We start from the raw sequence: 14891 nt of genomic DNA on the forward strand, positions 1-14891 counted from the left end.
GTGTCCTACAGAAGAGCAGCTAGCACAAGTACTTTTGAGTTTGCTTCTGGCTCTATCTTCTCTTCATCCTCATTTAATGGTCTCCTGAGAGATGAACTTAACAGATCAGTAAGTCTCTGAGTTCATTCTCTGAGATGAGAAGAGACACAGGTACAAACATAGCCAAGAGCCACACAATGTAGCTCAATATGAGTTTTTTTAATTTTATGTTAATTGATATAGTGAACATATGTATGGGCTACAGTATATTTCAGTAAGTGTACATGTGAGGCATATGAAAATGAGGATAATTATAATTTCTGTCTCAGACATTTAGTATCCCTTTGTATTTGTAGCCTCAAATGGTCTCTCTTCTAATGGTTTACTAAATATTTAAGTCTTTATAAACTGTGGTCACCCTGTTACGCTGTAAAATATTACATGACTAGGCTATATTTTTGTGCCCATAATCCAACCTTGTTTTTGTTTTGTTTTGTTTTGTTTGTTTGGGTTTTTATGGTTTTTATTTTGTTTTGTTGTTTGTGGGGGGTGTTCGTTTGTTTTTGGTTTTTGGTTTTCTGAGACAAGATTTCTCTGTGTAACAGAGCCCTGGCTGTCTTCAGCTTGCTTTGTAGACTAGGCTGGCCTCACTTGAACCTGACTTTGCCTCCCAAGTGCTCAAATTAAAGATGTGCACCACCACAACCAGATAATCCAACATCTCTCTAATTCCCTCTTCTTCACCCTTCCCAGATTCTAATAATCTCTTTCCTACTTTCTTAGTAGCTTTAGCTATGAATATGAGTAAAAAAGTGTGTTATCTGTTTGTGCTTGGCTTGTTTCACTTGATAAAATGACCTCTGGTAGATAACTCAGTTTATTGCATATCTTGGCTATTGGCCATGGTGTGGAGGTATCTTTGGTACACTGATCATTATTTTGGCTGTGTATCCAGAAGTGGGTTATCTGGATCATACAGATATTGTACATTTGCTTTTTTAAAGAGTCTCTGCTTGGTAATGCTAAGGGTTAGGGAGACAGCATAGTAGTAAAGGACACGCTTCACATGCTGGACCCCAGATGCAGTCTTCAGCAACACAAAGGAAAAGAATTGGGTGGGTGTGCTTCCACCAGCTATAAGGGGACCCCTTCCTCTGCACCCTTTTCAATCTCTCTGACTTCTCACTTTGAGGCAAGTAACCCTTCTGACTGGGGTGGGTTCATATCTCATCGTGATTTTTGACTTGCAGTTCCATGGTGATTACATAGGGGAACCTTTTCAGATTACCAACATAAACAATGAGTTTTCAACACCAGTAGCCTAGGCAACAAAAGCAAAGCTACACAAACGGGATCGTGTCAAACTAAGATGCTTCTTGAGCAAAGAAAATAAACAACAGGATGAAGAGACAAAATTCAGAAAAACAATAGCAACCAACTCACCAATGGAGTAAATATCTAGAATAGAAAAAGACACAACCCCAAAAAAGTAAATCTGATTTATTGAATGTACAAGTGATTGAGGAGATGATTCTCAAAAGAAAGTACTTAAGAGTAGCTAACAAACATGTGAGAAATTCTAAAAGTAGCAGTTTGATTAAGAAGTTCCCCATAACATTGGCTCTCTATCTGACCCCTTGATTACAGTTCCTACACTGTTTGGAAAGGCTTAGAGAGTGTGGTCTTGCTTAAGGAACTGTCACTGGAGACAGGTTTTGAGAGCTTAAAGACTGGCACCATTACCAGTTCTCTCACCCTCTATTTCCCAAGATTGGGGAGCTAGAATTAAAATGAACTCAGAATGGACTCAATATAAAGTGGCCCCAATCTGTTAGAACAATCAAGACAAGCACTGAGAAGTGGACAAAAAGACACCCTGCCCCAACCAAGAAGATATTCACGACTGGTACAGATTGGCAAAGGGAAATCTGTATTCTTTTATGAAGTTTCACTGTGTATATCAACGAGACTCTAGGGCAGATCCCATGCCCAGGAGTAGTTGGCCAATACAAAAGACCCCATGATTTTTTGTGAGGTTTTTTTTTTTTTTTTGCCTTTTTGATTTGTGTATGTGTTGACATTTATTTTTTGATATGTTATCAGGGGTTTTTGAGAAAGAAAGACGGGGGGAAGAATATAAAGCTGCATGGTCACCAAGGCGGGGAGGATTTAGAAGTCAGGGAAAGGGAAGTAATAAAAACACACAGTATGAAAAAAATAACAATATTATAACGTGTCAAAAAACCCATACCTATGTTTAAATTAGTGTTCTCCATATTAACCAAAATACAAAAGCAGCCCACGTGGCCATTGACAGACAAATGAGTAAATAAAATAAGGTGTATGCATCAGACAGGATGTTGTGTGTGTACCTAAAAAAGACATTCTGATTTTCTGATTCATCTACAACATGAATGACCCTTAAAGGTATAAATGCTAACTGAAATGTGACACTCAGGAAAATAGAAACACTGCATGATTCTACTTACAGATACAAACTTGTAAAGACAAGAAGCAAAATGGCAGGTGCCAAGGCCTGGGGGAGGCTCAGAGAGAAGGTAGATAACTCAGTTGATTGTTTAATACCTTCAGAGTTTTGATTTTGCAAAATGAATACAGTTCTAGAATACTGTTGACAGTCTCAACATGAATTCATTTAATGACATTGAAATGGGGTAAATGGTAAGACTGTGAACATGGCTCAATGGGAGAAAGTACTTGCTTACAAGAATAAGGTGAGTTTATATCCATAGAACTCACCTAAAATGTCAGGCATGGGTCCCTTCCGGTCGGCCCCAGCACCGGGTCGCCTTGGGCGCGGAGTCACCCCCAAGGTCCACAGAGCATTCTCCACAAGATCTTAGGACCACTGGTGAGTGGAACACAACTTCTGCCAGGAGGCAGGTTCAAACACCAGATATCTGGACACCTTCCCTGAAGAGGAGAGCTTGCCTGCAGAGAGTGCTCAGACCACTGAAACTCAGGAGAGAGCTAGTCTCCCAGGTCTGCTGATAGAGACTAACAGAATCACGAGAGGAACAAGCTCTAACCACAGACAACTATAACAACTGACTCCAGAGATTACCAGATGGCCAGAGGCAAACGTAAGAATCTTACTAACAGAAGCCAAGACCACTCACCATCATCAGAATGCAGCACTCCCACCTCACCCAGTCCTGGGCACCCCAACACACCCAAAAAGCTAGACCCAGATTTAAAAGCATATCTCATGATGATGGTAGAGGTCATCAAGAAGGACTTTCATAACTCACTTAAAGAAATACAGGAGAACACTGCTAAAGAGTAACAAGTCCTTAAAGAAAAACAGGAAAACACAACCAAACACGTAGAAGTCCTTAAAGAAAAACAGGAACACATCCAAACAGGTGATGGAAATGAACAAAACCATTCTAGACCTAAAAAGTGAGGTAGACACAATAAAAAAAAAAAAAAAAAAAAAAAAAACCAAAATGAGGCAACGCTAGAGATAGAAACCCTAGGAACGAAATCTGGAACCATAGATGCAAGCATCAGCAAGAGAATACAAGAGATGGAAGAGAGAATCTCAGGTGTAGAAGATTCCACAGAGAACATCAGCACAACAATGAAAGAAAATGCAAAATGCAAAAAGATCCTAACTCAAAACATCCAGGAAATCCAGGACACAATGAGAAGACATAACTTACGGATAATAGGAATAGATGAGAATGAAGATTTTCAACTTAAAGGGCCAGCAAATATCTTCAACAAAATTATAGAAGAAAACTTCCCAAACTTAAAGAAAGAGATTCCCATGAACATAAAAGAAGCCTACAGAACTCCAAATAGACTGGACCAGAAAAGAAATTCCTCCCGACACATAATAATCAGAACAACAAATGCACTAAATAAAGAGAGAATATTAAAAGAAGTAAGGGAAAAAGATCAAGTAACATATAAAGGCAGGTCTATCAGAATTACACCAGACTTTTCACCAGAGACTATGAAAGCCAGAAGAGCGTGGATAGATGTTATACAGACACTAAGAGAACACAAATGCAAGCCCAGGCTACTATACCCGGCCAAACTCTCAATTACCATAGATGGAGAAACCAAAGTATTCCATGACAAAACCAAATTCACACATTATCTTTCCACGAATACAGCCCTTCAAAGGATAATAACAGAAAAAAAAAAAAAAAAAACCAATACAAGGAGGGAAACCATGCCCTAGAAAAAGCAAGAACGCAATCCCTCAACAAATCAAAAAGAAGACAGCCATAAGAACAGAATGACAACTCTAACAACAAAAATAAAAGGAAGCATCAATTACTTTTCCTTAGTATCTCTTAATATCAATGGACTCAATTCCCCCAATAAAAAGACATAGACTAACAGACTGGCCACACAAACAGGACGCAACATTTTGCTGCTTACAGGAAACCAATCTCAGGGGAAAAGACAGACACTACCTCAGAGTGAAAGTCTGGAAAACAATTTTCCAAGCAAACGGTCTGAAGAAAAAGCTGGAGTAGCCATTCTTTTTTTTTTTTTTTTTTAAATTAGGTAGTCTCCCAACCAAAATAAACCCCAGGACCAGATGGGTTTAGTGCAGAGTTCTATCAGACCTTCAAAGAAGGTCTAATTCCAGTTCTGTACAAACTATTCCACAAAATAGAAGTAGAGGTACTCTTCCCAAGTCATTCTATGAAGCCACAATTACTCTGATACCTAAACCACAGAAAGATCCAACATAGATAAAGAACTCAGGCCAATTTCCCTTGTGAATATCAATGCAAAAATACTCAATAGAATTCTCGCTAACCGAATCTAAGAACACAATAAAGCAATCATCCATCCTGACCAAGTATGTTTTATTCCAGGGATGCAGGGATGGTTTAATATATGGAAATCCATCAATGTAATCCATTATATAAACAAACTCAAAGAGAAAAACCACATGATCATCTCGTTAGACGCAGAGAAAGCATTTGACAAAATCCAACACCCATTCATGATAAAAGTCTTGGAAAGATCAGCAATTCGAGGCCCATAGCTAAACATGATAAAAGCAATCTACAGCAAATCAGTAGCCAACATCAAAGTAAATGGTGAGAAGCTGGAAGAAATCCTACTAAAATCAGGGACTAGACAAGGCTACCCACTTTCTCCCTACCTACTCAACATAGTACTTGAAGTCCTATCCAGAGCAATTTGACAACAAAAGGAGATCAACGGGATACAAATTGGAAAGGAAGAAGTCAAAATATCACTTTTTGCAGATGATATGATAGTACATATGAGTGACCCTAAAAAATCCGCCAGAGAACTCCTAAACCTGATAAACAGTTTCGGTGAAGTGGCTGGATATAAAATTCACTGAAACAAGTCAATGGCCTTTCTCTACACAAAGAATAAACAGGCTGAGAAAGAAATTAGGGATACAACACCCTTCAAAATAGTCACAAATAATATAAAATACCTTGGTGTGACTCTAACTAAGGAAGTGAAAGATCTGTATGAAAAGAACTTCAAGTCTCTGAAGAAAGAAATCAAAAAAGATCTCAGAAGATGGAAAGATCCCCCATGCTAATGGATTGGCAGGATCAACATAGTAAAAATGGCTATCTTGCCAAAAGCAATCTACAGATTCAATGCAAACCCCATCAAAATTCCAACTCAATTCTTCAACGAATTAGAAAGAGCAATCTGCAAATTCATCTGGAATAACAAAATCCTAGGATAGCAAAAACTCTTCTCAAGGATAAAAGAACCTCTGGTAGAATCACCATTTCTGAACTAAAGCTTTACTACAGAGCAATTGTGATTAAAAACTGCATGCTACTGGTATAGAGACAGACAAGTAGATCAGTGGAATAGAATTGAACACCCAGAAATGAACCCACACACCTATGGTCACTTGATCTTTGACAAGGGAGCTAAAACCATCCAGTGGAAAAAAGACAGCATTTTCAACAAATGGTGCTAGCACAACTGGTGGTTAGCTTGTAGAAGAATGCGAATTGAGCAATTCCTATCTCCTTGTACTAAGGTCAAATCTAAGTGGATCAAGGAACTGGACATAAAAACAGAGACAGTGAAACTTATAGAAGAGAAAGTAGGGAAAAGCTTCGAAGATATGGGCACTGGGGAAAAATTCCTGAATAGAACAGCAATGGCTTGTGCTGTAAGATCAAGAATCGACAAATGGGACCTCATAAAACTGCAAAGCTTCTGTAAGGCAAAAGACACCGTCAATAAGACAGAAAGGCCACCAACAGATTGGGAAAGGATCTTTACCTATCCTAAATCAGAGAGGGGACTAATATCCAATATATGTAAAGAACTCAAGAAGGTGGACTCCAGAAAATCAAATAACCCCATTGAAAATGGGGTATAGAGCTAAACAAAGAATTCTCACCTGAGGAATACCGAATGGCTGAGAAGAAGCTGAAAAAATGTTCAGCATCCTTAATCATCAGAGAAATGCAAATCAAAACAACCCTGAGATTCCATCTCACACCAGTCAGAATGGCTAAGATCAAAAAATCAGGTAACTGCAGATGCTGGCGAGGATGTGGAGAAAGAGGAACACTCCTCCATTGTTGGTGGGATTGCAAGCTTGTACAACCACTCTGGAAATCAGTCTGGCAGTTCCTCAGAAAATTGGACATAGTACTACCGGAGGATCCCACAATACCTCTCCTGGGCATATATCCAGAAGATGTTCCAACTGGTAAGAAAGACACATGCTCCACTATGTTCATAGCAGCCTTATTTATAATAGCCAGAAGCTAGAAATAACCCAGATGCCCTTCAACAGAGGAATGGATACAGAAAATGTGGTACATTTACACAATGGAGTACTACTTGGCTATTAAAAAGAATGAATTCATGAAATTCCTAGGCAAATGGAATGACCTGGAGGGCATCTTCCTGAGTGAGGTAACCCAATCACAAAAGAACCCAAAAGATATGTACTCACTGATAAGTGGATATTAGCCCAGAAATTTAGAATACCCAAGATACAAGATACAAGATACAAAGCACATGAAACTCAAGAAGAACGAAACCCAAAGGGTCACTTTGGTCCTTCTTAGAATTGGAAACAAAACACCCATGGAAGGAGTTACAGACACACAGTTTGGAGCTGAGACAAAAGGATGGACCATCTAGAGACTACCATATCCGGGGGTCCATCCCATAATCAGCCACCAAACTCAGACACCATTGCATACACTAACAAGATTTTGCTGAAAGGACCCTGATATAGCTGTCTCTTGTGAGACTATGCTGGGGCCTAGCAAACACAGAAGTGGACGCTCACAGTCAGCTATTGGATGGATCACAGGGCCCCCAATGTAGGAGCTAGAGAAAGTATCCAAGGAGCTAAAGGGATCTGCAACCCTATAGGTGGAACAACAATATGAACTAACCAGTACCCCCAGAGCTCGTGTCTCTAGCTGCATATGTAGCAGAAGATGGCCTAGCCGGCCATCAGTGGAAAGAGAGGCCCATTGGTAGTGCAAACTGTATATGCCTCAGTACAGGGGAACGCCAGGGCCACGAATTGGGAGTGGGTAGATAGGAGAGTTGGGTGGGGGGGTATGGGGGACTTTTGGGATAGCATTGGAAATGTAAATGAAGAAAATACCCAATAAAAATTTTTTTAGAAAGTCAGGCATGGCTCTACATGTCTATAATCCCAACACTGAGAGTTGGAGTCAGGTAAATCCTGAGAGCTCAGTGGGCAGCCAACCTAGCAAAACTGGTGTTCTTCTGGTTCAATGAGTGGCCTTGATTCAAGGCAATAGGGCAGACAGCTATAGAGAGAGATACCCTCTGTGTAACACAGGGGATATGAGTAGTAAATACAAATACATTTTACCTCAATTATTTAAAAATTCATGTGATGCTCCTGTTGGCTGCTCTGAGGTCCCATGGAAAACAGCAGTATGGATGAGCTGGTTAGCATGGGCTCCAGTTCCTACTGCATGCTAGGGCACCACACCAGCCGTACTCCCAAGAGATGATTTCTGTTTCAACACTCAGTTTCCCCATCTTGACTTGTCAACAAAACTGCTTTTGACTCCCATCTCGCCTGTTTGCTTGATTACTGTTTGTCCTACAAGCATAAAGCAATAACTTTGGGGTTTTTTTTAAATCCAAGGTAGCAAACATTCCCAACCTGGAGTTTTCCACCATGGGGTGCCTTAAACTTAAAGTAGGCCTTTGAAATCTGTATAACCTGTTTTTGCTAGTCCATTAAAAATATTGAATTCTGCTGGGTATAGTGGCACACGCCTTTAATCCCAGCACTTGGGAGGCAGAGGCAGGAGAATTTCTGAGTTCAAGGCCAGGCTGGTCTACAGAGTGAGTTCCAGGACAGCCAGGACTATACAGAGAAACCCTGTCTCGAAAAAACTAAATATATACATACACACACATACATATAGATATACTCATATATCTATATATGTGTGTGTGTATATATATATACATACACACACACACATATATTGAATTCTACACTGACTGTTCAAGGTTGTAATACACACATAACATTTCCTGACGCCCAGGACCTCACAGACTGGTGGGCAAAATACACAAAGCACAGTTCCCTGTGCCCTAAGTGATTCTATAACTAAGTAAAGTGTCTACACAGTCATGGTACTACTTGCTTACATTTGATTAGAATCCTTGGACAAGAAAAATGATCCCCTTTGTGAATACTAGACCTGAGCTACAACCCAACATTCATATGTAGAGACTATTACAAAATTTAATGCATTTGCTTAGGTTTCTTTGAAGCATAAATTGTAGCATTAGGATCCTTTGAAAGCACTGTGGTTTGGAAATTTCCCCCAGCGGCCTACAAATTAAAGACTTGGTTCCTAGCCCGCACACTACTGGAAAAGGGCAAACCCTTTAAGAGAAAGAACCTAGTGGAACGAAGATAGGTATGCCTTTGAGGGAATTACTGGGTTTCCTGGACACTCTCCACTCTCTGTTTCCTAGCTGCCCTGAGTTAAATACGCCTCTGCCACATTTTTTTTTTCTGCCACTCTGTACTGTGCTATCAAAGGCACAAAGCAACAGGTCTAAGTGACCATGGTCTGAAAGCCCCCAAGGCCCCAGGCTATCACTGTCACATATCCTTCTAAAGAATTACTCTCCCTAGCCTCTTTTTAACTCCTGAACCCTTAAATGGCCCCTAAGAATACCTGCCATGCAGGAATCTTCAAAAACTCTGCACCCCAATCTGCCCTTTAATTCCCTGAAATTTATCTTCCATTAAGATGCATATTGTTTTTTACAGCTTCTCTTTCTAGTTATAGATTATAAATTTTCCTTCTGCTGAGTCTTGGAGCTGACTGACTATTTTTCATTATATTTGTAAGACTCAGAGGGGGGAAGAAAAGGAGGCCATTCCTTTATTTGAGAATTCTGACATTTATTAGCATAATAAAACTCTCAAGATGAAATTGCAGTTTTCCAGACAGTAATTTCATTTGCAGGACAACTTACAAGGAATTTATTTGAAAGCCAGGTAAAACCTAAAATATATGAGACGTACAAAAAGTGCAGGCCCCAAATAAAATGAAATAAATGAGTTAGGGATGGAAAACTCAGCTGTTATCCCTCACATATTAATTAGCAGGCAACAGGAACAACCTTCCAGGATGTCAGGTTTTTCAACCCATCTTGGACTCCTTTCAAAGCTGTTGTTTGGAACTTTCTTCCAGTGTGTGGGAAATCATCTTGTGGCATCCCCTGACACAGCACTGCTTGGCAGGAAGCTGCCACTGTGTGGCTGTGGATAGCAAGGTCTTTCATTTGGACAGAGATTCCCTATTTGTCACTTAACTGATCAGCCAGAAGAAGCTAATGATGACCACATTAAAAACAAAAATTCCTATTCCCAGTTACACAGAGGTTTATAGAGATTGAGTGGCCTGAACAAATTCACATGGCTGACACAGTGCAAAATCAGAACAAGAGGAGGTCTTCTAAGACCTGGTAGAACTGATGTAATTAGAACAGAATTTGGCTATGGCTTGAGAGTTCATAAAGTTTAGAAAGCAGGATCCCTCCATCATCACATCATTTCATTCATGCAGCGATACCGGCTGATGGAGGGAAGCTATGGAACTGATACATAAAACCGCTATTACCTAATGTGTTGGGGCCAGTTGTGATGACACATACCTGTCATGCTAGCATTCAGGAAATGAACCCAAGAAGATCATGAGTTGAGAACCAAACTTAAGCTAATGATTTCCAAGACAGCCTGAGCTACATGGGAAGACCCTGACTCAAGTTACAAAAGGTCAGAATATATATGTGTATAGAAGGCACTTACTTTGAGTTCCCAAGTGGTATAGACTAAGACAGCCACTAAGCTCCAGCGTAGCTTCCCAGATGAACTTTCCAGAGAGGGAAAAGACAGAGAATGAGTGGAAACAGAGGTGTTGATGGATCTGGCTATGCCATCTTGCATGACTGTCTTCTCAGTGGCCACATCAAGAGCTGTCTTTCATCCAGGAGGATGAAGGAAGAAATGACTGACCAACATGAGCATCCCATTGACCTAGGGTTCACTGGAGCAATAGGGGAGAAATATAGGGTAACTTTTTTTTGCTGAAAGGGGGAGAGGATCCAAAAGGGAAGCCAAGCATAGTGGTACTCACCTATATCCCAGACCACGGGAAGTAGAGACAGGAAGATCAAAGTTCAATGTAGTAAATTTAAGATTACCCTGCATTATGAGACCCTGTTGTGGATGGGCCTGGTGCATGCTAATTCCACTCTCCTGGGGGGGACTGCGGACAAGGGGTGAGTCATGTACCCAGGTGACTTCTTGTGACCCAATCCCCTAATTAATAAAGAAGTCAATCATTGGGTGAGTAGGTGGGACTTCTGGGCTGCACAGAGAAAGAGAGGAAAGAGGAGTGAGTTATGGCCTTTTGGACGGGATAGCATAAGGACAAGATGTAGCTGCCAGTGTCTCCCAGTTTCAATGGCGGATCTGTCAGGATTCTCCACCAGAGGATTTAGATTTAATAAGGTTTACAAGATTAGGATTTTAGTTGCAGCGCACAATGACTGAGTTTCTGAACTTGTTTGTGTTGTGTTTTCCTTCACCTGGTGGCTCCTCTGAGTTCAAGAGAGAAAGATACAGTGGCAAAGACTGGGTTTGCCTGAGGTGCACCACAAAGGCCATGGGGGATTTGAAACACAGGGTTGGTGTGGCAACAACCCACCAGTGGAAACTTAGCGAGCAGGATGGAGAGATTTTGGAGCACTGAGTCAGAGTCTCCGAGAGATAAAAACAGGTCAGCCATTGTCCACCAGTACATGGCCGGCCAGGCCTCTGGGGTAGTGAGTTGCTGGTACAAGGGCAGGAATGTGCCATTCTTTTTTAATATTTCCTGCAACAAGACCCTATCTCAAAAAGCAAAAACAAAAGATAAGGGTGAAGAAGGCCAACTGGGGTACTCAGTTTGAGACATTCTGAGCCCACTGACAAGTCTAGAAAATTTGAGCCAATATGTTACAAGGATCCTTGTGACATGATGCCCTAAGAACATTTTCTGGCCCTCAAATTCAATCTCAATCAAGTCAGGAAATATGAAATAGAGACAATACAGAAATAACAACAGGAAACAATAAGGCAAGTCCAGAACACAGGTCATTTTATAGAACTCTAATTTATAAAACTAGTTATGGGTCAAGAAGAGGAGGGTGTTATCAGAGACTTGAGGGCATAACAGATGCTACATGTAAGTCTTATTAGGACTCTAACAGAAGAAACTAACTATAAAAAATGTTTTGTGGTCCTACCCCTTACTGAAGAGCATTGGTAATTGGTAGCTTCTGAGGAAGACAGAGTCACTTTCCTTTGGAGATGTGACTCCTAGTAAGGTTTCTATGGTGCTCAGAGAAAGGCTACACTCATACTCATATGGTACCATTACTTGTACCTATGAGTTATTTTTTATGAATACATGATGTTGAGAGCATACTGGGATAGATCTGGGGAATAGAATAGGGAAGGGGAACAGTAAATATCATTTTTCATTGTATAGATGTACAAAATTCTCAAAAATAAAGAAAAGTCAGTTTAAAAGATAAAAATAAATGATCCCAAAGAACCATGTGTGGCAAAGTCCCATTGTCATATGTACATGTGAGGCAGAAGAATATGGTCAATGCAGAAAGCAGAGTCGTCCACACAAAACTGGCTGTAACAATAGCCATGAGGGTGGATGATGTCACAAGTGGCCAAGGATACAAGAAACAGAAGAGCCAAGAGGTTGAGTGGAGAATAAAGACACCTTATTCTTCTTACTACACAACTCTCAAGGCAGATAAAACAGTTTTCTGGTGTTTCCAGAGTCCATATATCCTTTTATATATGCCAAACCCAGTGCTGCAAGGATTATAATGCCACAAAGTTTCAGAGTATGGACTATAACTGAAGCCTTCCAGACTTCAGAACCTGCCATCTTGCTGCAACATCTGCTATCTCCTTGTCTATCACCATAAGGAAACAACATGATTATGCTTGCATTAGACACTGTGGTGGTTCGAATATGGTTGGTCCATTATTAGGAGGTATGGCCTTGTTGGAAGGAAGTGTCTCACTGTAGGGGTAGGCATTCAGATCCACCTAGGTGCCTAGAAGACAGTCTCTCTCCCAGTTGCCTTCAGATCAAGGTATAGAACTCTTATCTCCTTCTCCTGAACCATGTCTGCTTACAAGCTGCCATGCTTCCCATCATAATGACAATTGACTGAACCTCTGAAGCCATAAGCTAGTCCCCAATTAAATATTTTATTTTATGAGTGGCTGTGTTCATGGTGTCTCTTTGCAACAATAAAACCCTAAGGAAGACTCCATCCTTGAGAGTTACTGAGTTACAGGGAGGTTACTCTCATTAATATGAAGAACATGTTCAAATTAAGGAGGTGGAAGAATTAAAATCAAAGCATAGCTACGCCTTTAAGTAGAGAGCACACAGAGAACATTCTAGAGAGCAAAGACCTGCCTCATCAAGTATCTAAACACTATCCTTGGGTTTATAATCCATTCCAGATATTCTGCGCATTTACATGACATCATTACCTCAATTTGCAAAACCAGAGCCACATGTAAGATGAGACATAAGAGAGAGGTAGAAGTAGTCAAACCAAGCAGCCAGCACAACACCAATATCCCATACTGAAAGTCAAACATAACAACCTTGAGCAATGCCCATGAGAATATCAACAAGTTCATGAATACTAGGAAAGATATAACATGTGTGTCTTCCATGTAAGTTAGTCACAAGCCTGGTCTGCTATCTCTGTGACTTTATGAAGTAATATACAAAGTAATTTGCTAGAAACCATCAGTGTTAGGAGTTTTTTAGGAGGGCATTCATTCAACAAAGACTTATTGAGTGCTGGCCCTACATTAAGTGGGAGGTTCGGCACTGGATTTGCTTTGGGTTATTAAAATATGACCCATTCACCCTAGGAATTCAACTTAGCACAGCCATGACAGACAGGCCTCCAGGAGCATCATTATTCGAGGTTTCTGTCTTGAACTTTGGAATGGGAACAGTCTCACGAATGCAGTCACGTTTTATAGGTCACATTCTGGAGGCTTACTAATATAATTGTTCATCTGAAGAATGGTGGATCTTCCAAAACGTCATGAGGCTTTGAGTTTGGATATTCTTAAGCTCAGTTCAAAATCAGGATACTCAAAGGAGTCCAAAGAGGAGGGGAAAAATCATTCAAACAACAGGTGATAGTCTGGTGGGCTATCCCTCTGTCCACAGGGTTCCTGTAGCAACTCTCCCCCTGAAACAGTGATGATCTCCTCCTAAAGGGAAAAGAGAAGAAAAGAAATCCAATTCAGATCAAGAAGAGATATAAACATTCATGGGGAGTCAGGTAGAGAATGGTTAGAGAGAGAAAGACTAAGGCCATACATCTACCTCCCCTTACTCAACTGCCTAGAAATAAAAGGGTAACCTCCTTTTAAAAAGAAATGCATCTGTACAGTATGAGAAAATAAGAAGGAAGTCCACCAAGTAAAATGAGAAAAAAAATAGATTGTCTAAGAAGCAACAGAAATGGGGACACATTAGGGACACAACTCTAAATAAATGTTTGCCCCTGTTGCTGGTGAAACTGAAGAGACACAAACAACAGACATTGTCATACCCCTCAGAGAGCTACTCTTTCTTGACCCCAAGCCTACAGCAGAAGATAATGGATTTGGGAAACATAAGTTGTCTGTGCATGAATAAATTTGAGATTGAATGTTGGAAGACTGTTTCATTATTGAGGTATTTAAAGACCACCTCAACTATAACAGAAAGATTCAAAACTCAGTCGTCCAAAAGATTTCTAAGAAAATACCAAACTTATAAAGGAAACAAAAAGAAGCTTTAAGAGATCTACATTATCTTTCTCAACAGGAGAAGTCATCCATGAAACAGGAGTATGCTGTTATAAGAAAAAATGAGCATGCAATTGAAAAATATGACTGTTTAAATTAAAAATATTTTCAGCAGAATAGACATAACTAAAGAGCAATTTGGTAGATACAGAAATTGTAACATCAAGAAAAAGATATCTAAAAATAGAAAAATGGACCGTGAATAAAAAGAGACAATTTACAGGTGACTAACTGGAAGTAGCTATTAAATATATGAAAAGACACCTCAGCAGCACAGGCCACGAGAAAAAATGCAAGCTACACCATAGCGAGCTATTGCGTCTGCCATTTGTTGGAGGAAACAGCCCTCAAATAGTTCTGGCAGGAACATGAATTGGTTCCATGGTTTTGGAAGGCAATCTGGCAGGTCTTTTGCAATTAAAATGTGCATACTTTTCTTAGAAATTCCAGCAATTTCAGTTCAAGGAGTCGATCCTGG

At 40.2% G+C, this 14891-nt stretch overlaps 1 protein-coding gene across 7 annotated transcripts in view; it reads right to left on the reverse strand.

Moving 5' to 3' along the window:
• Positions 1 to 9391: 9391 nt before the first annotated feature.
• Sh2d4b (SH2 domain containing 4B) overlaps positions 9392 to 14891 on the reverse strand; it is a 90817-nt gene continuing 85317 nt past the window's right edge. For 6 of the 7 annotated variants that reach the window (XR_383190.3, XM_006519136.2, XM_006519137.3 and 3 more), the window contains one exon: positions 9392 to 13831. Coding sequence is in view for 6 of the 7 variants with exons in the window: in XM_006519136.2 (XP_006519199.1) it covers positions 13739 to 13831 (93 nt within the window). In the remaining variant the exon portion in view is untranslated. The remainder of the gene's footprint in view (positions 13832 to 14891) is intronic. The other variant, NM_177816.4, reaches the window with a different exon arrangement.

This window comes from Mus musculus, chromosome 14, assembly GCF_000001635.26.
Source record: "Mus musculus strain C57BL/6J chromosome 14, GRCm38.p6 C57BL/6J".
Lineage (NCBI taxonomy): Eukaryota > Metazoa > Chordata > Mammalia > Rodentia > Muridae > Mus > Mus musculus.